Source organism: Armigeres subalbatus, chromosome 3 (assembly GCF_024139115.2).
Source record: "Armigeres subalbatus isolate Guangzhou_Male chromosome 3, GZ_Asu_2, whole genome shotgun sequence".
Taxonomy (NCBI): domain Eukaryota; kingdom Metazoa; phylum Arthropoda; class Insecta; order Diptera; family Culicidae; genus Armigeres; species Armigeres subalbatus.
The window spans coordinates 83,836,863-83,862,660 of NC_085141.1; the positions used below are offsets into that span (position 1 = coordinate 83,836,863).

Consider the following 25,798-nt stretch of genomic DNA (forward strand, 5'->3'; position numbering starts at 1 on the left):
GCGTCAGAAGCCACACACCTCTATGACCAGGAGGCATCATCGAAAAGTCGGAGTGTTTCGCAGCTCGAAAAAAGCCTCTGCTTGTTAGATGCAGCAGTCGAAAGTAGCGTCCAGTGATAAAAAACGTAGATTAGTTTAGATTAAACGTGCAGAACAGTGGGTTTTTAAAATTGAAATTGAGATTTTAATTATTAATTTCAAGGAAATTTTCGACAAAAAGAAAGTCTGGAACACATACATACAAGTGATACGTTTGTTCTATGGTTGTGTATAAGACAAGGAATATACACGTCGATCGGGGAACTGTATGAACTCAGTGCAAACGTGAGGAAATAACATTATTTTGGTGAGATGCTGTTCAATGGAACTGGTTCCAAAGTGAAGTGACTGAAGGAAATAATGGAAGCATCTAAAGCGAAGGAACCGGCCAGTGATCCGGTTCCACCGAAGGTATGTATTGTTCTGATAGTTTGCTCGCTAAATGTTTGACGTTTGTGAATCTCAGAGTAAAGAACAGTGGTGGCACATTATTGCGAGTGAAAATCGTTCTGGTGGGTGTTTCGTATTTACCCTCCCCTGGGCGGGGGCTTTCGGGGTGGTTCTCTCACACGTCCTGCCAATGCCAGCCGACGTCAATTGTCAGTGTCTCGCTCTAATTTGAAAGTGAACGAACCGCGCGACGATTGCAAAATTGGGCGCAAAATACGCCCGTTTTGTGCTTGAAACGGCCCCGGAGTCGGCCTCCAAATGGTGATTATAATGTCGATAGTGTTTAGGCCAAGAATGCGTTCCGGGATTGTCCAGGAAGTGATATGAAATCGAAATTGAATCGAAGTGCTTATTCGTCTAGGGCGGACGCCATATTGGATCTGTCGTCGTGGAAGAAAATTCAGTGTTTTACGTCGAGACGTTCTTCGTTCCCTTGAGATGGGAATTGACTTTCGGAATTTTTAGCTTGTAATTTTCATAAAATCTTAACCCCTGTTTTAATATAAATCTGTAGCAAGTCGTAGAAAAACTTTAATAAAGTGGATTATAAGTCATTGGTATCTCGACCCTAACATGACTTCGTTATTGCTTCGTTCATACAGTGCCAAAATCGAATTGCAATACTAATCCCCGCCTCTTTGTTTACGAAATGTAATCGATTTTGCCACAGGGTGGTGCATAATTACATTCTCTCTCGCTCTCGGTAGTTGAACTGAGAGAGAGCTTCCGTCCTTTACCTTCCTAGTGCTGTCTTTTTCGCACGAGACAGCCCACACGCACACAAACGGCGCCGGCACTTCGGCTATTTTCGGTTTGTTTTGATTCTTGTTCGTAACCACCGGCCGGTCAACCGCGTGGTTCTCATCGGTCGGCACGCACGCATGTTTTCCTCGGTTCAATACCCCGCATTCCACATCCCACCGTAACGCGCGATGGGTTGAAATGTGATACTCCTTCCCTCTCGCTCTGTTTCGCTGGGGGTGCAGCGGACCCAACCGAGAGCGGTAACGGACGACCGAGTGCAGCATAATTTTGGGGTGGGACCGGGAAAACTCTCGTCTCGCGAGATTGCGGTGCGGGTTGCGATTGTTGTTAGTCAAGTGTCACGTGCTTAGAGCTCTGCGAAGTCACGATTGATTTCATTGATGTGCGTGACTGGGGCGCGTATGTTTAGTAACGTTATGAATGTAAACAAAGCGCTATAGTGTGGGTGGATATGTTAAGATAAATGTTTTGCCTTTTTCGTATTTTATTATGTTGTTCATAGATTCCTACAATCATGTTTGTTTTCCCTTTTTACTCTATTTCATCTGCGGAAGTCCCTTTTAATGAAGATGATCGAAGACAAGACACAAACAATACTTTTATACAGTGATGGTGAAACTTGTATCATGTGTACAAAATTAATATTCTTCCGCCTACCAAAGGCCTCGTGAATCCCCTGCGTATATTTTTATGGCGCTTGCGTCATTCGCGAATAAGCGGCAGAACATTGTTCGCGAACAAAAATCACGTTTATCAGTTTTCGTGGTTTTTTCGGCTGAACAAAATTAATCTTATCCTAAAAGACACTAAAACAATAATGTTGGTTTTTCTGTGATCAGATTTGGTGTTTTTCCTCTATTTCCATATAAAGTGTTGACCCGATTTTATCACTCCCCGAATTTATGTACCTCAAATTTTATCACGTTCTCTACCCGATTTTACCACGTTCCGATTTTGTCACCCAAAAACAAAAAATCTTAGTCGTACTTTTATTTTCGTAAATAATACATTAAACAACAATCATTTTCATGAAAAATCATTGACCGCCTGTGGTTTTTGCCTTTCTCGTACAACAAAGTTGTACCGAGAGGCTATAGGATTACTCCAAAAATTAACCTTTGATAGAAGGCCCGGAGACCCATAGTGTTATGCATCGATCGACTCAGCTCGACGAGCCGAGGTGATGTCTGTATGTGTGTTTGTACACTTTTTCGAACTTACCCGATTTACTCGCAACAAGTTGCATTCGAGGGGGAATGCGGTCTTAATGTTTGCATTTCAGAATTATTGGAAAATCATTGTTTTTTTTCCCAAAGGTCCCCCATGGGAAAAAAAATTAAAAACGATTTTTTTTCAAGAATGATGATGGGGAAATGGTGAAATGATAGACAAAAGGCGATCTGTTCTCCTAAAGAGCTTTTTCGACATTATGTGATTTTTTTTCAATACATTTTATGATGTACGAGAAAGGCATCTCCGCCTAAGTAACATTTTTTTCATGAATTAGTTGGAGACCATTTCAACCAGGTACATTGGGAAATGGTACTTATGAGATTGTGTACGAGACCGTCGTACCACACATTGTCGAAAGCCTTTTTGAGTAGGGCCATGATTGTCGGATTTGAAACCGCTTTCGCTTGTTTAATGCTGTATGTTACTCGCTGTAGCTGATAAACCGTCGAGTAGCCTCGACGTAATCCAAACTGTTCACCAGTTTGGCGACAATTTTGGATCGCTTCCAAGCGGCTGGAAAGTGTCTATTAGCAAGACAGCGGTTGAACACGTTGACAAGAAGCGTGAAAGCTTTTGGACTTATATGATTCCATATAAGATGCTAAAGTGGAGGCGATAGACGTACTTCCCCATATAACTTGTACGTATATGACCTCCATTTTAACATCTTTTGTGGCATCATATACGACTTTGCGTTGACTGGGAAGGTTCTTGAGAACGATGTTGAAGATCCCGTCATAACTCGGAGCTTTCATGTTTCGGGCACTTTTTGATCGCACCAGAGAGTTCGTCGACCGTGATTTTCTGCGCATCAGGTAGTTCACTTGGAGTATTTCAATGGTGGAAGATGCTTTCAAACACTACGTCCTCCGTAGACGTCACAATATCACGATACAAATTATGAGAAGCCAGGAGTGATAGGAGATAGAATTTGCCTTCTTTGTAGGGGTTAAATGGATAACACTGTCATCTTTCAAAGGTGGGATTGGCTTAGGCTTGTTCTTAAGAACTTTTGTTACGCTATCAGAGGTGAGCCAGCCAAGGACTGAAAACCCCTTGAATAAAGACAATAATAATAATAACTTTTGTTAGGCGCCAGACGGACTTAGAATAGTTAGGTAGAGTTTTGAGATCTTTTTGAAAATGCCTGTTCTTAACTTTTTGCACATGAATTCCAATGATTTTGTTCAACTTTTGGAAAGGTGCTTGGTGGCCTTGTGTCACTGCTTCTGCCTCATAAGCAGGAGATTAAGGGTTTGATCCCTGGCCCTTTCCAATTTCCTATTAGATAATTTCGTTAATCATATAACTCAATCTCTTTGCAAATCAAATTCTCATTGCTAGCAAGTATGATTCTAAATATAGAATTGTTATAAAAAGCTGCCTGTTACTTAGTAGCAGTAAATAAAATGTAAAAATAGATTGGTATTCATTTGTACCCGCATACGAATGCTATATACGGTCGCTATGCTCGTGCAGGCCTCATACAAGTAAGAATGTGTGAGGTTGATGTGCAGAGTAGCGATGGTGTGGTAGACGTGTGCGTGGTATTAGAATCCAATAGCATTCAAATTCTAATTGTAAAAATGAATCCCATTAGAATTCACTTTAATACTTTCTCATTACTCTAGTACTTCTAATTCTCATTCATATATTCCTATCCCATAGATCGCATCACTTACCAAAGTGAATCCAGATAATATATCCCTTCATACTAACACAATATCCTATCCTAAGACTATCGTGGAGATGCAGAGGTATACTCGGTCTCTAGTAGCAACGAAAGTTGAACTAATAATCCTTCCTTCCCTTGATGACCGTAAGGACGTGGCCGGCGCCGTAATTGACTTAGTAAAATGCATTGAATTTCCGAAATTTGCACATTGAGAATGATAGCTAAACCCAAGCTCCATTCAATTGGTTCCCTGTGCAATTTCGCAAGTTCTAATCAATCACGGAGTAGCAACTACGAATTGTACGGTTATCCTGCTCATGCTCATGCTCATGAATTCCAATGATTTTGTTCAACTTTTGGTAAAGCACCTTACTAGTAGGATTTTGTTTTCTTTGAAACTGTCTCAAGGCCGCATTTCTAAGAGAAATAATTCTTTTCGTTTGTACGTCTAGATTTGAAAACTTACATGTGATTATAGAAGTTGGAATGAACCGTTGCTCTGCATCGGTGATGTCGTGGGTAAGGCTGTGCAGGACCAGAATTTCTTCCGTAGACGTCATCGGAGGGTCTTCTGGATTCCGGCCGCGGCTGGGGCGAGTTTACGCGGTGGTAGTTGTGCCGTTGGTATTGTGAGCACTGATGGATGGCTTGGTCTAGTTCGAAAACCGTCGGGAGATGGTCGGAAGACAGTTCGGTACATTATCCCTCTCTAAACTAATAGCAAGAGATGCCACCACGCTATCGAATTTTTTCGCTTTCCTTTATAAGAAGGATATCGATTGGAAACCAATCGAGCATATTCAGGCTTCTTCCGATTCTTTCGGATTCCGAACATCGCCCCAAAATTAAAGAGGCGTTCTGATCAGGATGTTGTTGATTCTGATTGGAGGTCTTCAACAAGCAGAGTGCCGGGCGTTAAAGTCACCTGCAATGACGATCTCACCCTTTCGTCGAGTTAGCAGGTAGCCTGCACTGGCTGGACAGTACGCAGCGATGATGGTTATGGGTTTGTCGGGTGATAGTAGTTCGACGCCAACAGCTTCGATGGGACAACTGGAAATCGAGGAGCAGCTTGTATTGGAGACCTTTCTTGAGAGCGCTGGCCACGCCACCGCCAGTTTGGGCACTCATCCGGTCAAGACGGACGATGGAATGCTGGGGAAAACTGATGTTCTTGTCTGGTTTGAGGTATGTTTCCGTTAGGCTAGCAACGTCGATTTCGTGGGTTTGCAGGAAGTCGATGTGTTCCGGTTATTCACGACGAAGCGGGCATTCCAATTGAGGACTTTTCATCATCCGCATGATCATCTTTTACATCTTCGTGACTAGAAATGTTAGTTGGCCAATGACTTGCGATAAAGCATTCGGAAGGTGTGGTTCAGTCTGTTGACTTCCTTGTTTGAACAAAGAGCCGATGCCGGAAACGTTTCCCCACGCGTCCCCCCAGCCTGGTGCGGCGTGTAACCGCCAGATGGCCCAGCGGCATTCGGTCGGTTGCTGCTAGGGCCCCCATACCTTAGGTGAGGGTAATTCCGGGAAGGCATTCTGATTCTCAAGCAATCCAAGCAAAAGGAAATAAAGAAAAAAAAATCTGAAGATTGCGAGCTCAATTCTCTGTCTGATCTAGGGCCATTCGCTGGTTGGGTGTAGATGATATCAGCCTAATAAAAACATTATGTCACTTTCCAATTGATTATTTTCAATACGTGCTTAACCTTCGGATTGTGTCTTCACTCTATTGCTTACGCCGTTTAAAAATATCGAGTTCAAAATCGATATTGTCCTTCCAAAATTCTCGGAACTATTTTAGATTTAAACTACTGTCAAGGTTCAGCATTACTAAAACGCTAATACACGAAATACTTGTTTTCCACTTCATTATAGTGAGCCGTTCTGTTAGTGGATCACACTGTTCCCAATGCAAATAAAGCGACAGTAAGGAAAATCAACCCAAGAACATAAAAAGACTGCTTGAAACAACGAATCTGTTACCCTAGTAATTGCCAGTCTAGTACAGTAGCAATATGATAATTCGAAAGAAAAAGGTGAATAGTTTATGGACGTAAAAGTGTAGTATTCTCGTACGCGTCTAATGGACTCGTCGCAGGGCAATCTAGCGCCCGGGCAAGAGATACGAGTCGTCAGTGCCTCGGTTGTGGCGCAACTCCAAGCCCAAGGATTGCAGGTCCGTTTTAAAATATAAGTCGAAATTTGGTTTTCTTGAGTTTTATTTGCGTTATTATTGTTTATTTATATTGTTGAAACTAGAATGCCATTTATGGGTTTAAATAATGATTTATTTTAAAGGGCAATGAACTCAACGCAGCCATTATGGCTGCTTCGCAGCCTCAAACTGCGCAGCAGCAAGCTATCCAGCAGCAGCAAATTCAGCAACAGCAAATGCAGCAGCAAATACAACAGCAACAGTTGCAGCAGCAACAGCTGCAACAACATCAACAGCATCAGGCGCAACAACAGCAATTACAGCAACAGCAGCAAGCCCAGCAACAGCAGCAACAAGCTCAGCAGCAGCAGCAACAAGCCCAACAACAGCAAGCCCAGCAACAGCAGCAAGCTCAGCAACAGCAGCAACAAGCTCAGCAGCAGCAGCAACAAGCCCAACAACAGCAAGCCCAGCAACAGCAGCAGCAGCAACAATCCACACCTCAAGCGGTGAGTTTGTATGATCCATAGCAATTGTTCTGCTCTTTCCTATCGCACATTTATCAATAATCCTTCGTTATTCCTCAACAGGCTCAATCGCAGCAGCAGCAACAACAACAGCAGGCTCAACAACAGCCACAGCTTCAGCAGATCCAGCACCTTACTCAGATTCCTCAGCAACAGCCACAGGTGATTACTCTGCAGCAATTGCAGAACTTCCTTCCACAACATCAGCTGAACACGATCACGACTGCGGATGGGACTCCGGTGCAAGTGTCGTCGGCGACTACCACTCCGGTTGGTACACCAGTGAAAACTTTTGTCACGTCACCGCCCCAGGTTCAACAGCCGCAGATTTTGAACCTTCAGGGAATGCCTCAGCAATTTATTCAGGGTGGACAAATCATACAAAATCCGAACGGCTTGTTCCAGATGATCCAGCCAGTGCAGACGATCAACGTTGATGGGCAGGAAACGCTGTTTGTACCCGGCGGTATTCAAGGCAATCCACTTGCTGGGGCACAAGCGGTGCAAATTAACGGCCAACAAGCCTTCATCACTCCGTCCGGCCAACTGATTCGAGCTCCGAACGGTGTTGTGCCGAATTTCTTACAGAATATGGCTCAGGCGGTCCAACTTCCAAACGGTAAGAGTTATTTGCTTGATATTTTCAGAGGTGGGGTTCATGATTAGTGTTGTTTCGTTCGTTTGTATTATCAATCGCACTTTGTAACGCTTCATTGTACACCATATATAGCAATAGACATTATTTTGTTCAGAGCATGATCTTCTGCCACAGCATATTGTCATACATAATGAACAATCGAAATTTGTACTTCCGCACGCACGTAACCTCATCAATCCATATTGCTCGAATTTTCTGTATTTTCATGCAGCTGGTCAGGCTACGCTTACTATCCCGGGAACTAATATAACAATCCCTTTGGGTACCACAAATACGGCAAATGTTCTAGCACAGCAACAGCAGCAGCAACAACAACAACAACAACAACAACAAGCAGCGGTTGTAGCTGCATCAGCTAGTCAACAGCAGAGTCAGAACCAAAGCCAGCAACATCAAGCGCAATCGCAACCTCAGCAGCAGACTCAACATGCGCAAACTCAAATACAGGTGCAGACACAGCAACCTGCCGCGCAGCAAATACAACAAGTCCAACCAACTACAATTACAATTCCTGGTACCAACATCCAAGTACCGACTTCAGCTGTAACCGCACAAAACATTTTGCCTAACAATATAACTACCATTAAGCTGGAAGGAGGTAACTGTTGAACTATCATCATATTTGTCTTCTGTACAGTACGCTTATGTTCCTATTTTATTGGATTTTCGTTGAGTTATTCGAATCATTTTGCATGCAGTTATATTGTTATTATTTCAACCGGTGTTGGGTCAACTGATTCTTCTAATGTATCGCTAACATCTCATTCGATCTACCTGCAGGTCAAAACGTACAAGTACGACCAGCTGGAGCGATTCCGCAAGTTGTCCAGTTTCCGATGCAGCAAACCATACCGGTACAGGTACCAATATCAACCGGTAACGGTCAAACCGTTTACCAGACCGTCCACGTGCCAATTCAAGCGATCGGTTCGGCTCTAGTCCAGCCGCAGATGCAAGTGATACCGCAAATTCCACAGGTGGCTAACATAATCACGCCCAGCGGGCAGATCCAGCAAGTTCAGTTAACGTCACTGAACTCGCTGGCTGGTCTACAACCCGCACCTGCGCCGCAGAATATAATTCTTCAACAACCCACAAGTCTGGCGCAAGCCGCAGCGCCTACTGCCATCAGTGCCGGCAATCCGCTGATGTCAACTCTTCCAGCGGGAGCTGTGCAACCAGGCGTGGCAGCTAGTCAGGACAATGGCCAACCGGGACAAACACAAGCTCAACCGCAGCCTCAACCGATAACCATTGCTGGTCCGCAAGTCGGGCAGCAAATCACTGTGATACCTTCCGGCACACTACCGCAACTGCGGCAGAATGCGGCCAATATCATCCAGATGCCCAACATCCCAGGGCTCCAAGCTATCCCGGTACAAAACATTCCGGGAATAGGAAATGTTCAGGTGATCCCGACAAATTTCATGCAACCGGTTCAACCGCAAACAGCGGCGTCGCAGCCTCAGTTGAACCCGGTCAATCAAGCAGGGCAAACTATATCCCTCCAGCAGGCAGCGGCGCATCAATTATCAAGTATAAAGCCGGATCCAAGCGACCCCGGTAAGTGGTTCATCAAGCAGGAAGTGATTCCGATTCAACCACAACCGGTGGCGGTCTCGACAGCGGCAACTGCGGTGGCAACAGCGACTACGGCAGTCGGGGCATCCGGTGGAAGTAACAATACTGCGGGCAACACTGGTTCCAGTGGAACCAGTGTTGGCGGCACGGTTGTAACTTCACTTTCGCAACCTACAATGATCAACACCAACATCACCGGCAGTCACCAGATCAAAGGTGAGATCCTGAGTCCCACGACGCAAACATCGGTGAACGTCAACATCAGTGTAGGGGGAAGCGGTGGGAATGACGGGGCGGGGAATAATAACGGTGAACAAGCGCAGAAACCCAGGGTGCGAAGAGTGGCGTGCACCTGCCCAAACTGTGAAACGAAAGGCGAAGGACCATCGGACCGGAAGAAGCAGCACATCTGTCACGTGAGCGGATGCAATAAGGTGTACGGAAAGACATCTCATCTGAGGGCCCATCTTCGTTGGCATACAGGTGAGTAATATGTTATGGAAAATATGCAGTCACCAAATATGCAGTCTATGGAGGGTCCACAAATAGTCAGTTTGGTACGGCGGTGAACTCAACTCAATCGAAGCTTCTTACAGAGTGCAGTATGTACGATTTCCAGCTGAACGGACTTCGTGAAACTAGTACACTCGTATCAATCCCTGTCCTTCGTATTACTCCCTTCAAAGCGATGTTGAATAGCAGGAACGAAAGACCATCACCTTGCTGTAACCCTCTGCGCGTTTAGTTTCGAGCAAGCCCCTGAAATTCGAATTTCGTATTCGTACATCCCCAATGCATCGTCACCTTAACAAATCGTATCAGTTTAGCCGGAAATCAGTGTTCGTGCATTACCTGAACACCTGGTCCATGGTAGAGCGTTGGCCATGAATCCCGTCTTTGGGAGAGTATCTTGTAGTTGTCGTTCAGCATTGTAATTTCGCGATTGTTGCTACAATCCTTTTTTCCTTAAAAAAAAATAGTTTTGTATGTTCTGCACCATCTTCGTTTGGGCTTCGCGTTTCGTTCACCCTCCTGCAGCAACCTCGTCCATTTTTTTAAATCTTTATTAAAGCGTTTTTTAAAATTATTATTGAGTACATCACTGAATCTCGTCAATGCTGGATATTTCTCTTTCACTAACTGCTCACATTCGCCATCACATCAGTCGTTTCTCTGATTCGGTGGCATCGTGCAAAGTGCAGCGGTTGCGGTGGCTCCAATGGAGGATTGATTATCTCTCTAGCCATCTTCTAAGGGAAGCAGTGTTTGTAACTGCTCTTACGTTTGAAGATACCACTTCCAGCTGCTGCGCGTAGTCGTGGACTTGTCTACCGTCTTGTAGCCGCCTAATGTTAAGCCGTTCGACTTCGAAGCGTGTTGTACACCGGCGAGAGTTTTGAGTGCAGGCATACTGCAACGAGGTAGTGGTTGGCCAATGTTAAGCCGTTCGACTTCGAAGCGTGTTGTACACCGGCGAGAGTTTTGAGTGCAGGCATACTGCAACGAGGTAGTGGTTGGATTCAATATTCGCAGTGCAGTAAGTGCGGACTTTTGTGATGTCCAAATGCTCCACATGTGCATAAAACGCTTCTTTCTCGTTGTCGGGTTGCCGTTCGTGTAGGCAGTGCACGTTGATGATGCTGAAGTTAAAAAAGGCCTTTGATCTTCACTTGCACATTTTTTCAGACTAAGGCCGAAGTGGCCTGTGCAGTACATAAGAATCTTCTCCATTCGGGTCGGTCCATGGCTGCACGTCGCCGATCACGCAGTCTACGGAGGGTCCACAAGTCTTCTTCCGCCTGTTCGTTCCTCCTTTCCCGCTGCGCGCCTCGCTTTCATGTGCTTGTCGGATCGTTATCGAGAATCATTTTCACCGGGTTATTGTTCGAAATTCTAGCTACGTGCCCAGCCCACCGCAATCGTCCGATTTTCGCGGTGTAAACGATTGATGGTTCTCTCAGCAGTTTATGCAACTCGTGGTTCATTCGCCTACTCCAAGTAACTCGAAAACTCCAAGTGCGCGTTGGTCCTCCACTAGCATCGTCCAGGTCATATATCCGTAGAGGACTACCGGTGTAATGAGCGTTTTGTAGATAGTCAGTTTGGTACGGCGGCGAATTCTATTCGATCGGAGCGTTTTTCGGAGTCCAAAGTACGTACGATTTCCAGCCATGATGCGTCTCAGAATTTCTCAGTTGGTATCATTTTAACCAGTGAGCCCAAGTATACAAATTCTTCTACCACCTCAATTTCGTCACCACCGATGCAAACTCACGGTGGGTGTTTCTCATTGTCCTCTCTTGAACTTCTTCCTATCATGTACTTCGTCTTCGACGTGTTGAATTGTCCGATCCGCTTAGGTTCCCTATTCAATCTGATGTAGGATTCCTCCATCTTCTCAAAGTTACATGCCATAATATCAATGTCGTCAGCGAAACCAAATACCAAATAGCTGGACGGACTTATTGAGAGTCGTACAACTCGTGTTAATCCCTGCCCTTCGTATTATCCCTTCCAAAGCGATGTTGAATAGCAGATACGAAAGACCATCACCTAGCCGTAACCCTCTGCGCGTTTTGAAGGGACTCGAGAATACCCCTGAAACTCGGACTATGCACATCACTCGATATTATTATATTATCATATGCTGTTTTGAAGTTGATGAATAGATGATGTGTGGGTGCGTTGTATTCGCAGCATTTCTGTTGCGTTAATTGGCTGCCACCCAAGGCATTTTGCTCAGCATTATGAAGCCAGTTCCCAACTCGTTGGTAGAGCCGCAGCTTTGGTAGAAAGTGGCCGCTCGATGCCCGCTATTCCACATTTTCTGTAACGTCGATGTAATTCGTCGTAGATTATCCTGTCGCAACCTGGGAAATCTACAGCTATAGCTACTTGCAGTTCCATGTCCCAAGCTTCCAATAGTGATCCTTTATTCGTCGTCTAGGTCGTTGCCGATCAACTCAACACCAGGACTTGGGCTAGTACGCTTTTAGTGGCACACGTTCGTTTTGGTGGAGCCTACTTGCGGATACATGCAGCTTTCTATAGAGCCCACCATCAAACTCCATCACATCGTAGGTAATCCACGAAACTCACAGTGACCTGGGAAGAGGTCGACAAGACCTTGAACATAGTCCTTGCTGCCACAGTCCTGAATGCAATGCCACCCCTTAAAACGCAAAGCTTGTTAAGAATGTTCACCGGCGATTTTCAGCTGAAAACGTTTGATTTTACCATTAAAATTAAATTTACCATTAAAATAAAATTTTACCGCGCATTAAAAACCAATAGTAGTAAATTATTGCGGATTGTTGTTGCATGAATTGAAATAGTTGTGGATCTCTCTGAGACCATGGTGAAATTCTTTAGTAGTCAACAGGGTATAGTGTACGGAATATTATTTTTAACACGGATTTTCTTCTGTAAACCTTTAGGCGAACGACCCTTCGTATGTTCCTGGATGTACTGCGGAAAACGATTCACCCGATCTGATGAACTGCAGCGACATCGAAGGACGCACACCGGCGAGAAACGCTTCCAGTGTCCGGAGTGCAACAAGAAGTTCATGCGAAGCGACCATCTCTCCAAGCACATCCGGACGCACAACAAACTGAAGAAGGAACACTCGCGCTACTTGATGGAGGTGAGTTGGTTTTCGGCCGCAGCATGTGCGTGATATTGCTCTGTCCACTATTAAGAACAAAAGTCGGCAGCTCTTCTGTGCGTGATGGAAATCCACGTGCACACTGAAGACCTGGTAGAACGTAGATAGTTTAGTTGTCTTTTTCTTCATTTTTGCACGTGTCTATGCGTATGTGTTAATGAAACGACCTCGCAGTTGGGCGATTCGATGAAATCGAGTGGTCTAAGCGACGATGGCGAAGACGATCTGGACATGGCCGACGATGATCTGAAGGACATTGATGACGAGGACGAAGACGATGACGACCCTCTTCCGCCCGAACCGGAAGTTATTACACATCTCCTCAAACCGAAGTTGGAGCCGGGTGTCCCTGAAGCTGGTAGCGGCGTATCGGTAGCAGTGACAATGCCTGGACAGACACCGGCAACTCCGGTTGGTCTCATGGTTGCTGGTGGCCACGCTGGCGGAACAATGCAGCCTGTAGCGGTGACGAACGGTGCCGGGACTGGTATTATATGGATCGCGTCGGGTAGTGGACCTTTGTTAGGTCTACAGCATCCGCAGCAGGGCGCACCAGCCCCTCCGCCACTCTACAGCATCAAACAGCTCAACAATGCGCAGGTTGTTATCTAGGATTAGATTTTATAGAAGTTTGCTGAATTTTTCAGTAGATCAATTGATCATTGTTATAACAATTAGACTGATTTCCAACTCGTTGTTTCTTTTAGGAGCTGGCCAGTTCGGTTCACTCGGCGTCTTCTGATAGTAACGACAGCTCGGACGAGAAGATGATGATCACCCTCGGTAACGACGATCAGGACCAATCGATCGAGTCCAACTAACAGTTCGAAACGCTGTCCATCCATCAGTTTGCATCTTTCGACAGCTGTAGATTACCGTTTGGGCAGTTTCAGGGCAATTTTTAGGCATGTACATTTGGGAACAATGCGGTTTGGGAACATCTGGTGTGAGATTATGTCGATTGCTAATGTTTCCGGACTGTATCAAGATTATCGAAAAACTTTAACAATACATTGTCAAAATGGGTCATTGCTTGTGTACGTGTATAGGAGATCGTATGCCAGGGGACTGGCATTTGTTATTCGGTTATAAATGTTAAAAATAAAACATAATCAAGAAGTCAATCCGGTTATTGCTCACTGTGGTGGGGTAAGTTAAATCCTTAGAAATAGCTAGGATATCGACAGGTGTTCCCGGCAGGCTATTGCGCTTCGGCACATTCCTCTAAAATCGCAATTCTATCTTTGAGTTCAATTTCAACTAGCTGCATCGTACATTTTCGAGCGAGCACACATGATTACGAAGGACTTTTCGAAAAATATTTTTTCTATCTCCTGTTTATGAACATGTGCCGGGAATGGGACCCTGCCGGTTATACCATCCATAACCCTTCTTCTTCTTATTGGCATTACATCCCAGAATGAGACACTGCCGCCTTGCTGTTTAGTGTTCATTCAGAAACATCTTTTGCTGGTTTGTAGTAAAATGTCATTGCAAAATCCATACGATTTGACAGTTTTGTACTCAACATGTTTTGGACAGCAGAGCAAAGGGAAACGAAGTGACAATATTTCTCTGCACTTTATAATCCTTAAAACCTCTTCTGTTCAAATGGGACCGTAATGCCAAGCGATCTCTTTGGATTTGGATTCTAACTTCGGGTAAAACAAATCTTATCGGTATGTTTTAAACAATTCCTTAAATTGACAATGTATTGTATCCAAATTAACGAAAATGAATAAAAAATCGCAAATCTAACAGTTTATTACTCGGATTGCCATAATTCAGAGGCTCCATCAAATGATGCAGGCAGATGCATTACCGCAAAAAAGGAACCATTTTAACGTGGCTAACGGCAAATATCGATATAAATTTTAACCGGATATCAGCCAGATTTCAGTAGGAAAATGAGATCAAGCACTCGAATACATACACACACACATGGAAAGGTTTTCAATTTTATAAGCAACAGACTCTTCATATACCTAGTTGTGAAGGCGTTTTTCAAGAAGAAAGATTACCGACGATAAATCTGGAGTTATTTTATTTAGCATTCGCTGTCAACATGAGAAGCTTCTTCCTCGATGCTTTTAGGCTGTACGTTAGGATTTTAAAGCTGTCCTGTATAAAGTAAATTAAACAAAATTCGATCCGAACTTAACTGCAACTCTATATGCTAAAACACTGTTCTCGATGTTCGTATTATTAGCCACTCCATGGATTCTAACCTAGAAATGAAGGAAACGGATGTGACCGTTGATTTTTTCATTTTCGGGTTACACATTAAAGTTAGGACAATTTTTCAATTGAAGAGACTTATTTATCTTATTTAGTATAATGATTAATTGTTGGTTTAATTGTTTTCATACGATCTTTTTGGAAACAAATGATTTGGACTCTAAATTCGTTTAGGAAGCAGGGTGATCGTACCTTATTACTTTCTAGGTTGGACTAAATTCTAAAATAATTTTCGTTGATTACTAAAACAATACCTGTACTATATCACTTGTGTAATCGTCTACAACGTGGATAGGTTGAAATAAAAAGATATTGATATTTTTCAAGATGTTGATAATTATTGATATTGATGACTGCCGGTGGAAGAATTCTAATAGAGTATCGTTACTACATTTCAATATTGTACTCAATTTAAGTATTTTCTGATATATCAGATTAAGGCTTCTCGACGTGTCATTCAATTGGCGCTTTGATGTTGCATGAAGAAGAAGAAGCAGAAAGATGATAATCGAAAAAATCTCCGCGGGAAACCATACGAAGAAGTTTTTAAAACTCTTCTCAAAAATTCTAAAAGCAATTTAATTAAAAACGGTAAGCAGTACGGGGTTGGACTTTTCTTATACTATGTTTTAAGTGTAATATTAGAAAATAAAATTTCGAATAGAAATATTGTGTTTATTATGCAGTCGAAGAAAAGTCCAACCCCGTACTGCTTACCGTTTTTAATTAAAATGCTTTTAGAATTTTTGAAAAGAGTTTTAAAAACTTCTCCGTATGGTTTCTCGTGGAGATTTTTTCGATTATCATCTTTCTGCTTCTTCTTCTTCATGCAACATCAAAGCGCCAATAGCTGCCTTGTGGCTCACTAACACAATCTCACTCAGGCCTGGGAATTGTCGCGATTGTCAGTGACACCTGACAAGATACATAAAAACATGGTCAGAAAAAAAAAATTGTCAACTTCCAGTTTTCCGTCGCACGACTGGATCCCCACGACCAGATGACAACTTCTTCCAACCGCGACAATTTGCTTTTGTTGTATGTCTTGTTAGAGCACACATCTGCGACAAAAGTGTGACAACGCATACACTTTCGGCTCTGTGCACGACACAACATTGGTCCCGAAAGTAAGTTATGTCGCATCTTCTGGTTGTCCATCTGCGTGGAGGAGCAATAGCAGCGAACAAATTTGATATATCATACCGAAAAGAGCACTTTATAATTAATTATTTCTTTGTTCTCTTGACTGATTTTCTGTTTAGAAATGATAAATTTTATTCAATTTTTGCGTTGTTATGTACATAATAATACATAAACAAAAAAACAAGTGTCTCTTGCATAGAGAAAGATCCCCCAGTGTCGAATAACTGAGCCATTTAACGCAACGCAAGTTTGCTCGCTTTTCACGCACGCGGTTTATGGAGTATTCGTGCTTTTCAAACGGGTTTTGGATTAGTGCAGTTTTTTAAACCGATTTTGTTCACGTGGTTTTGAAAAAAAAATCGGAGCATACGAAACAGCGATTTTTGATAAAGTCGTTTTTACGCGGTTTTGACTTACGCAGTACAATCGTCGGAGTAAATATCGACTTCAGTGGATTTTGACCGGTACACCGTTTGTAGCAATTGCCTGATAAACGGTTATATGACTGCAATATTTTATGTATAAGAGAAATACGGAATTTCATTTACAATCGTAGTAAGCTACACATGAAGAAAGACGTGATTTATATTTTTGTCCGTCAAAAATAGGTTACCAAAAATATTGTATCAATATATTTAAAATTACCTACTCTAGAAGTTGCCAGTTACGTTGAAAAAAGTGAAGATCGCGAAGTTTTTCCCGTCATATCAGCTGAGCTTTAAGTAGTGAACAAAGCGAAGAAAAAAGAAAAGAATTTGAACGGAAATCGAATACAATTGTTTGCAATCAATGTTCGACGGCTATGGCGAACTTCCGGGAAAACGATGAGCCTTGCATAATACATTGGAATATTTCCTACCATAAATCAGCTGTTGCATTTGAGTATACTCTTGGCATGCAGGTAACGATCTTCAAATTTTATACAAATAGAGGATGTAGGATTATGTCGGTAAGTTTTTACATTCACAGCTTCTTTTTTGTTTATTCGCGAAAAAGTTTTAATTGACGATTACTGTCTTGTCGTGTCTCAAGGCAGCAAAGATAAAAAACACGAGTATATTTCTTGCCATACTGTCGTGCTAGGTACAATTATTTCATATAGTTAATTACTTTATCGAATATAATGGTTATAATTCCTAGTAATCGTTTCTAGTGTAACCATTGATGGATTCTTATGATGATGATATTCTCGTTAAAGTACGGGTGTGGTGGATGCATTGACTCTTCTGTATGATTTTGATTATCTGTGTTAGTATACAAATCAAATGAACCAATGAGATCAAGTTGTACCTAATATTATTGATAAATAACTAACGAAATAATATAATGTATTGTTTGTCAAGTGTACTAAATGTTAAAAAAATATCGTTTTTCGCGATAAGGAGCGTTTCAACATGAGAAGTCATTAATATTTTTTTCAGTGAAAATTAGATGTGCGAAATTTAACGTCAAATTACGTCATATAAAATTATATAGATCAAAGTATAAATATCATATGAGCAAGAGTACACTGTTATATTTATTCACTATATCGCGCACACTAATTTACACATTTTTAGCGTAATTTTCATAAATATTTGATGCTGTTTTTACTTATTCTTTATACTTATTACACTCATCCTATTTTTTATGTTAATTATATTTCATAAACCTGTATTTCATAAATCTGTACATATGCTATCATTAATTTAAATATCCTGGGCCGGGATGACAATCAAACTACATTGCAGTTGGATCGGAAATTCTTGGACTTTGCTCGTAAGTAGATTGGAGAGATTGTATTCATTATACTCATAACATTTTTGTAAATCTTATTTTCAATATATTTATGATATTTATTACAATCGATTCGAGTCGTTGTTTCATGACTTTATACCAGGACAAATTCAAAATATCACATCATGACATACAAACACATTTTCCTGGATCATCGCCTTTTTAAAACAAATTAAATTTATTTTCAGTTATATTATAATTATTTGAGGTCCTGTACAATGTTTGAGCACGGCGATTCGACAGTGCCTCCGTTACCTATTTTTAATTATTCACATCATGTAACACTTGGTCTCTATACTTATTATTATATACATATCCATTCTATTATATAAAGTATATATATAATAACTGCTTGCATTATGTAAGCTGTATACATGATATTCATGACCTATTCATCACAGTCCTTCCAATTATGTTCATCATATTTCGTGTGAATAAAGTAAGTAATTTCCAAAGCAATGCAGCTTACTTGTAATGTGAAATGAACTAGTAATTTGAAAAATAAATTCTTCCTACTAATCGGACTTTCCGGAAAAGCGAGCCACACAAATGCTTTTCCTTCGTGCGTTAAAAAATGATATTAAACTAAGCAATAATGGAAGCCTGTTCTCATGTTTTTCAACATGACATTGGTCAAAGTTATTTTCAACATACTTTATATTCGTTATATTCGCATTTTTTATTATATTATCATTTTTGTTGGTTATCATCTTTAACATTACAATGGACCTTCATTTTGTACATTGGATATAACGTTTTTTTTGTTGTGTTGCTTATTTATTTATAATTTTTCTACATAGGTACAATGAAATGTTAATTACATTATTTCCAGTTAAAATTTGATGTATGAACTTTTACAGTAAATTGCTGTGAAAAAGGTCGAATAACCATTACAATTGTTCTGTAATGACTTTATACATTATTTATTTAAGTATGCTCAGTATGATTGTATTCATTTAAAACACCATATTCATTTATTCTTTACATTCATTCAACAAATTTATTAAATACGTGATATTAAATAAATTAATGATATTTATAAATTTATTTTCAACAAATTATTATTAAACTAAGAAGGATCGTACCAAAGACCAGCTTCTTATCATACATATATTAATTTTAGTTATGATACATATGCTATATGATATATATCTATAATCTTTTTTCAGTGGATTGATGACTGCTTAGGCCGTCAGGGATAATGTTTCCAATACAGGTCCAATGTCAAGCCCAACGTCCAGTTATAGCAGTATTCTTTAACTAAAACACCATCATATTACGTTGTGCTTGCAGGAAGTATTTATTTATAACAAAAATTTACGATTTAATTGATGTTTCAGAGTTAAGTATTGGAGCACAGTGGCCATCCAGGATAATGTACCATAGCACTATTTCATATATTTTCTAAACATGCTTAAATTTCCCTTATATTATTACTGATTTGACTGTAAATATCTGAAATGGGGTTGGGAGGGTGCATCAGGGCATCAATGAAGTTACAATTGGACAATGAAGTGGTAGCCAATCGGAGTCAAGGAAGGAAAGTATTAGTCGTTCGCGTCTATTACTTTTATTTCCAACAGTTGTTAACCAGTTGACGCGCCCTTCTTCAAACAAACCATCCCGTGGAAAGCTTGATAAGTATTGCAAATTTCATTATTATATTTGTTGGATCATTCTGCTGGAAGGAGATTCTCATTTTCCCGTGGGTTTCGTGTAAGTGTCTCTGCTTACAGGTCCACCATCCCCATTTTTGGCCCTTCATACAGCAATTTGTTGAATTCAAAATGATATTGAAATTTGACCTTACTATCAAGTGGAACCGCATGCAGAGCAAGACTCTAGCCAGGATGGTGGCTGACTACATACATTACATACATACAAGAGAAATGCGGAATTTCATTTAAGCGTATATCCTACATTAGGGGCAATTAAGGAACATTCGAAACATTTTTGATTGTTTGGAATTACTGCACGTTATCAGCAATAGGTTTTAAGACACTGCGTAGAGTAGATAGGCCGAATGGTGAAGAAAACCATGCTTCAACATAAACTCCTACTACGAAAATTTAAGAGTTCAAAAGTGCGGCTTCAACAGCCCCGAGTAGTGAGACTCAAATTCACTAATATCAGCAATAGGTTTTAAGACACTGCGTGGAGTAGATAGGCCGAATGGTGAAGAAAACCATGCTTCAACATAAACTATGAAACTTTACAAGTTTAGCAAATCAGAAGCATTTTTAAGCTGTAGTCTCTACAAAGATACTTCTTCAAGCTGTAAATGGCATTGCCCATCCAATGTCCATTATGCACAGGTCCAGGGTCACGGAAATGAATTACTCTTGGAGGAACATGGCCATAAGAACAATCATCTTTCTTATCTTCCAGAAACCCACGATAATCATCTCTTGACTGTCCCAACTGCAAAATTGTAAATTGTATCTTAACGTGGTGAATGATCACGTGGAGCGAGCTATTAAACTCTGCAAGATTTTATTATACATGTGAGCAGAAAAGAAAACGATTCCCAGGACTTGCTACCAACACAGAAGACTTTCAAACCAACACAGAAGAGCTACCGAACAAACAAAAGGCAACTTTATTACATTTCGTTTGCAATCTGGAAAAAACTGCGACTATATTAATTTTTTACTTGTTTTTTGCTAAATTGTTTCTCAAAAATCGTAATAAATGGTAATCATATGCCAAAACCATTGTGAGGGTGAGATACATTAGAAATTGGGTAATCCACGGTTGATTGCAGCTTTTGATGTTGAAGGTTGTGTAGAACATGGGCGGATTGTTCGCGTCAAAGAATCGTTAATGCGGTGGACCAGCAGAACGTAACGATTCAAATTTGAATTTCGAAGGTGTTGTGTAAGAGTGCCGGACTGATTGGGTTAAGCTTGATGGGCCAATACAGAGTATGTTTGGAGAGCCACCGATATTGTTTTGGCTATCCCGTTGGAAGGCCATGATATTGTATTGGATATGGTCTGCCGGATCGATTTCTATTGGTTTGAAGAAAAAACTTAAATACTTTATATGAATGTTTGGTTTTGGTATTCCATTATGAAAACGTTCCATTGTTGGTTTAAAACTGAATTAAAACTTTGTTCATAGAATAGCTTTGCATTTCAGGTTCATACATTGGATTTGAGTATCGGATTGGAAAATCGTTTTAAATGTAGAATGGAAAAATTTGAATTCAATTTGAATTAGGATGATTTTGAATATGGGAATTGAGTACGGATATTGGATACTGAATTGTAAAATAAGACTTGGATATAATTTAAAAAAATGCGATGTAAATACTTAGTTGTTTATGAAAATCCCAAGTCAATGGTTTTTTTCTCCCTTTTTTGTGAGAGAAGAAGGGGAATGTGAGGGCAAGATACATTAGAAATTGGCCAATCCGCTTCCAGCGTGCATTAATAGCAGATTATGCAAATATCATCCGTATAAGGGTTCGGTTGCCAACATTGCCGCTTTCCTGGTTGGGCAACGAACGGAGTGAGGCGAGATAAGACAGCACACAAGCGATCAAACCAACGGATAGCTCGTGCGGTGGAATTAGGCCACACAACCATGTTAACAAAAAAAATCACGATTTACGATTTACTGTTTATTTGGCTGTTGTCTTGTTCTTCATTAGCTTACTTTTGTACCAAATGTTTTAGGTGGCAAGGATAAGCAAATCTTCATTCACTTTTCGTATGAATAATTATTTGTACATTTGACATTATTTGACGAGTTTGTACAATCCCATTGAATTCCACCACTTAATTGTATCTTGACAGATATGTATTTCGACCTCAACAGTAAGGCCGTCTTCAGTGTCTCGTACTTGACTCGACTTAACTCGTACAAACTCGTCTTATGACAAGTGAATGGCAGATAATTTATTCACATTTCTACACCGCATGGCTCCCATCGATGAACTTATACGTATAGTGTCTTAGATCCGTTCAAGCCTGGTATAGTGGTAGAGGTATTATAAGCAAAACATGGCCTTTTATTAGGCGTCATATAGTAGGGAATGTTTTGTTTTATCGCCTACGTAGGTTTGACACTTATGTAACCAGTACTTTGGCTCGCGGCGAACTAGATGTTAGTCACGCAAAATGAAGCGACATTAGCAATCTTATACTTTCGCATTAACTGTTCGTCTTTATGTTCAGTTTTTCCTAGTACTTTAGCGACTGCAGTAGGGCAGAGCGTGATTAGCCTCCACCACCCTATAAGACCGCAATGGTCGGCCTGATTTGGTATTGTCCTGCCCACAGCCGATCGGCCATCTTATTGGACGCAGCGAGAAGCGAGGAATTTCCCAAGTCACACAGGCGTTACTACCGGTAAGCCACAACGAGCAGAGCTATTCGGTGCCATAGCTTAGGCTACCGAAGAAAGGAAGTTAGTGAGGAGGAAGAAGGTTAGCCGCCGACGCTACGTAGGCCGTTGAAGGGCGAAGGAAGTTAAGTTTCCGTAGCGAGGAGCAATAAGTCGTCGTTATCAATACGAATGCCATTGTAAAGAGAGTTAAAAGACGAGGCAGGACGGAAGAAGAGGAAGGGCTAGAGAAGATGAAGGGCGGAATAAGAGGAGCATGAGCATTATGACCGTAGCATTCGTAGTTGCTACTTCGTGATTGACTGGAGCTTGTGAAATTGCAAAGAGAACCATGGGAATGGAGCATGGGATATGCTATCCATTATCAATGTACACGTTTCAGAAGCTCACGTATTTAAAGTCAATAACGGCGCCGGCCAAGTGCATACGGTCATATCCAGGTTTTTACGCAGGTCATGCTATAAATTTTGAATCACCCCTTCTGACGTTTGCTGTGTCCACTATAATTTTTATAATTTCATCAAAGTTTGCTTTGTTTTTTTGAAAAATATTGTTTAGGCATGGAAACGTCAACATGTTTATTACAATTAATTGCATATTAATCGGCAACTCGGCCGTTCGAAAACCATTTTGCATATGTTTCGAAATGGACAAATTGATATGAAATTTGCGAAAAAGAATCCACGTGTCTTGGAGGGACTCGAACCCTCAACCTGCTACTCTCTAGATAGGCGTGATAACCCCTACACAACAAGACCACTTAAAGGTCACGTTTGCGGAAAAGCCATCAGAATCCGAGTACCAACCTCCACCGCGGTTAGCTCTCTTTTTTTTTGCAAATTGAATATCTTTCGGATGCTTGATTTGTCCAATCTCCACAAGTACTTTACTGTTGTATATCCACAGTCAAGCGAGTGAACATTGTTTATTATACGAGAGGATCGCATTCTATGCCCCCAACAACGGGTTGGGCGGATGAGGCTCCAAGACACGTGGATTCTTTTTCGCAAATTTCATATTAACTTGTCCATTTCGAAACATGTGCTGTGCATATGCACAGCCAAGATACCGTGCGGGACCGAAATCCGTACAGCATCGAAATCCGTCCACCTCATGAGATATCAATAAATTAAAGAAGCTTAAAGGTAATCAATGTAGGAATAATTAATTTTATCCTGTTAAGATACTTGACAGTAAGCTTTTAGGGCATAGAATTGGAAAGAAGGCTTTGAAATTAAAACAACAAAAATCAAAAACAAGTCTCCACCCACCAAATGTTGAGTTTGTGCCGCCATTTTGTTTTCGGGTAGAGCATAATTGCACCAAAAGTAACTGTGATTTAATTGCTAATTGCAAATCATTACATAAGATAAGCGGAATACAAATCGAAGGGATCGCTTCTCAAGGTGCGTATCGAACTATTTACAGTGGTAGTTTAGTCAATCAGACTGTTTCAATTTAAATATTTAGTTATGAAATAGCTGTACGGATTTTGATCCTTTGATTCGAAATCCGTCCACGGTGGACGGATTTCGAGTCAGGAGTAGTTGATTTAATTCATTAGTTTATCATGTTTTTCGTCGTTTTTAATGAGAAAATGTGAAACACTTCAAAAGTAAAAGCCTTCATGCGCCTGTGTCAATGACAAACGTTTTATTTACATTCGATTCCTATTTTCTAATGACTTTTTCATATACTAAGGTGCTTAAGTGTACGGATTTTGATGCCCCACGGTATTTAACAAAAAATGGTTTTCGTACGGCCGAGTTGTCGAATAATATGCAATTAATTGTAATACATATTACTAAGTCGAGTAGCGCACGAGTCGTTATTTTGGCGATTGCTCGTCGTTCGACGTCACTAGGGACGCGGATTTCAAGGATGGTCGAAGGGTACGAGTACGATGCTTTCGAATGGTGCTTTTCTGTGAATGCCATTTGCCTTTAGACGATGCCGAATACTACCCAAATTTAAAGAGCAAACTTATTTCTCAACTGTAGGCACGTTTAGCCCTTTTACTTCGTTCTGGAATTTATTAAAACAAGGTATATTCTATTGATGAGATCTTGAGATAATTTAGACAGTAATCGCAACAATGGTTGGTAATCTAAATCTCCAGAGTGAGGTGGTCTACAATTTTACGTGAATGTGGTATCTGATGCTGTTCAGCACATATAGCGTCCGTGCAGTGGAACGCGGAGAACGTCGATTTTCGATAACCGATTTTTGTAAGCGATTTAATTTTCCAGCTGCATATGTCAGTTCTAGGGACTTATTCGAAAAACAATGGTGGGTTGCCAGAATAAAGAGCATTTCTTATGAATCCGGGGAACTGATCCGAATAGCTGTAATATGCTGTAACATATAGGTAGTGTGTTTGTACGCTTTTCCAATACCTTACTTACTTGATACTTGATGGGCTACAGCTCTTCGATGAACCTACGCCGAATGGAGTATCCTTCTCCACTGGACTCGATCCTGGGCCAATCGCTTCCAGTCGCCCTGAACATTGAGCGCCCTCAGGTCCTCTTCAACTGCAAAAAGCCATCGTGTACGCGGCCTTCCACGAAGCCTGCGGCCTCTTCCGGGTTCTCTACTAAATATTATCTTCGCTTGACGTTCTTCCGGCATACGAACAACGTGACCAGCCCACCGTAGTCTGCCGTGTTGTATAAGCTTAATAATATCCAGCCCTTTATACACCTGGTACAATTCGTGATTCATGCGACGCCGCCAGATGCCGTTCTCCTGTTTACCGCCGAGTATTGTCCGCAGCACCTTACGCTCAAACACTCCGAGAGCTCTCCGATCAGTTTCCTTCAACGTCCATGTCTCATGGCCGTATAAAGCCACCAGAAGAATCAGAGTAGTATACAGCGCGAGTTTTGTTTTCGTTTGCAGACTACGGGACTTAAGCTGGTTACGAAGTCCGTAATAAGCCCTATTTGCAGCTGCAATACGCCTTTTCACCTCGCGGGTAACATCATTATCGCACGTCACTAATGTTCCAAGATACACAAATTCTTCTACCACTTCAAATTTTTCACCATCCAGCACTATTTCGCTACCACCACCACTAATGAACCCACGTTGATTGCCAGCGACCATGTACTTCGTTTTGCTGGTATTGATCGTGAGTCCAATCCTCGCTGTCTCCCTCTTAAAAGGCACAAAAGCCTCTTCCACGGCACGGCGATCAATTCCGATAATATCGATATCGTCCGCAAATCCCAGGAGCATATGCGATTTTGTGATAATGGTACCGCTTCTTTGCACACCAGCTCTCCTAATCGCTCCCTCGAGCGCTATATTGAACAGTAGATTCGAGAGTGCATCACCCTGCTTCAATCCATCTAAGGTAACAAATGACGTCGATATTTCATCCGCAACCCTTACACTTGATTTCGATCCTTCCAACGTTATACGAATCAGCCGTATCAGTTTCGCCGGAAAACCATGTTCAAGCATAATTTGCCATAATTCATTCCGTTTCACTGAATCGTACGCCGCCTTGAAATCAATAAACAGATGA

At 41.4% G+C, this 25,798-nt stretch overlaps 1 protein-coding gene across 4 annotated transcripts; it reads left to right on the forward strand.

The window, feature by feature from the left end:
• On the forward strand, positions 1-15,323 carry LOC134224663 (transcription factor Sp4-like). Of its 4 annotated transcripts, none has more exons than XM_062704148.1 (9): positions 1-450; positions 6,047-6,347; positions 6,470-6,835; positions 6,917-7,472; positions 7,723-8,109; positions 8,292-9,575; positions 12,530-12,738; positions 12,934-13,359; positions 13,467-15,323. In XM_062704148.1, the coding sequence occupies exons 2-9, from the start codon at positions 6,255-6,257 to the stop codon at positions 13,578-13,580; spliced, it is 3,435 nt and encodes a 1,144-aa protein (XP_062560132.1). In that variant the 5' UTR covers positions 1-450; positions 6,047-6,254; the 3' UTR covers positions 13,581-15,323. The 4 variants fall into 4 exon arrangements, with proteins under 4 accessions (XP_062560132.1, XP_062560133.1, XP_062560131.1 ...); XM_062704147.1 differs by lacking the exon at positions 1-450 and adding an exon at positions 608-750; XM_062704149.1 differs by lacking the exon at positions 6,047-6,347.
• The last annotated feature ends 10,475 nt before the right edge of the window (positions 15,324-25,798 follow it).

What these genes read in the sequence shown, in the direction of transcription:
- LOC134224663 (XM_062704148.1), top strand. Translation starts at nt 6,255, where the DNA reads ATGGACTCGTCGCAGGGCAATCTAGCGCCCGGGCAAGAGATACGAGTC. An exon ending in TCCAAGCCCAAGGATTGCAG is followed by an intron (nt 6,348 to 6,469) that starts GTCCGTTTTAAA and finishes TTTATTTTAAAG; the next exon opens with GGCAATGAACTCAACGCAGC. An exon ending in AACAATCCACACCTCAAGCG is followed by an intron (nt 6,836 to 6,916) that starts GTGAGTTTGTAT and finishes ATTCCTCAACAG; the next exon opens with GCTCAATCGCAGCAGCAGCA.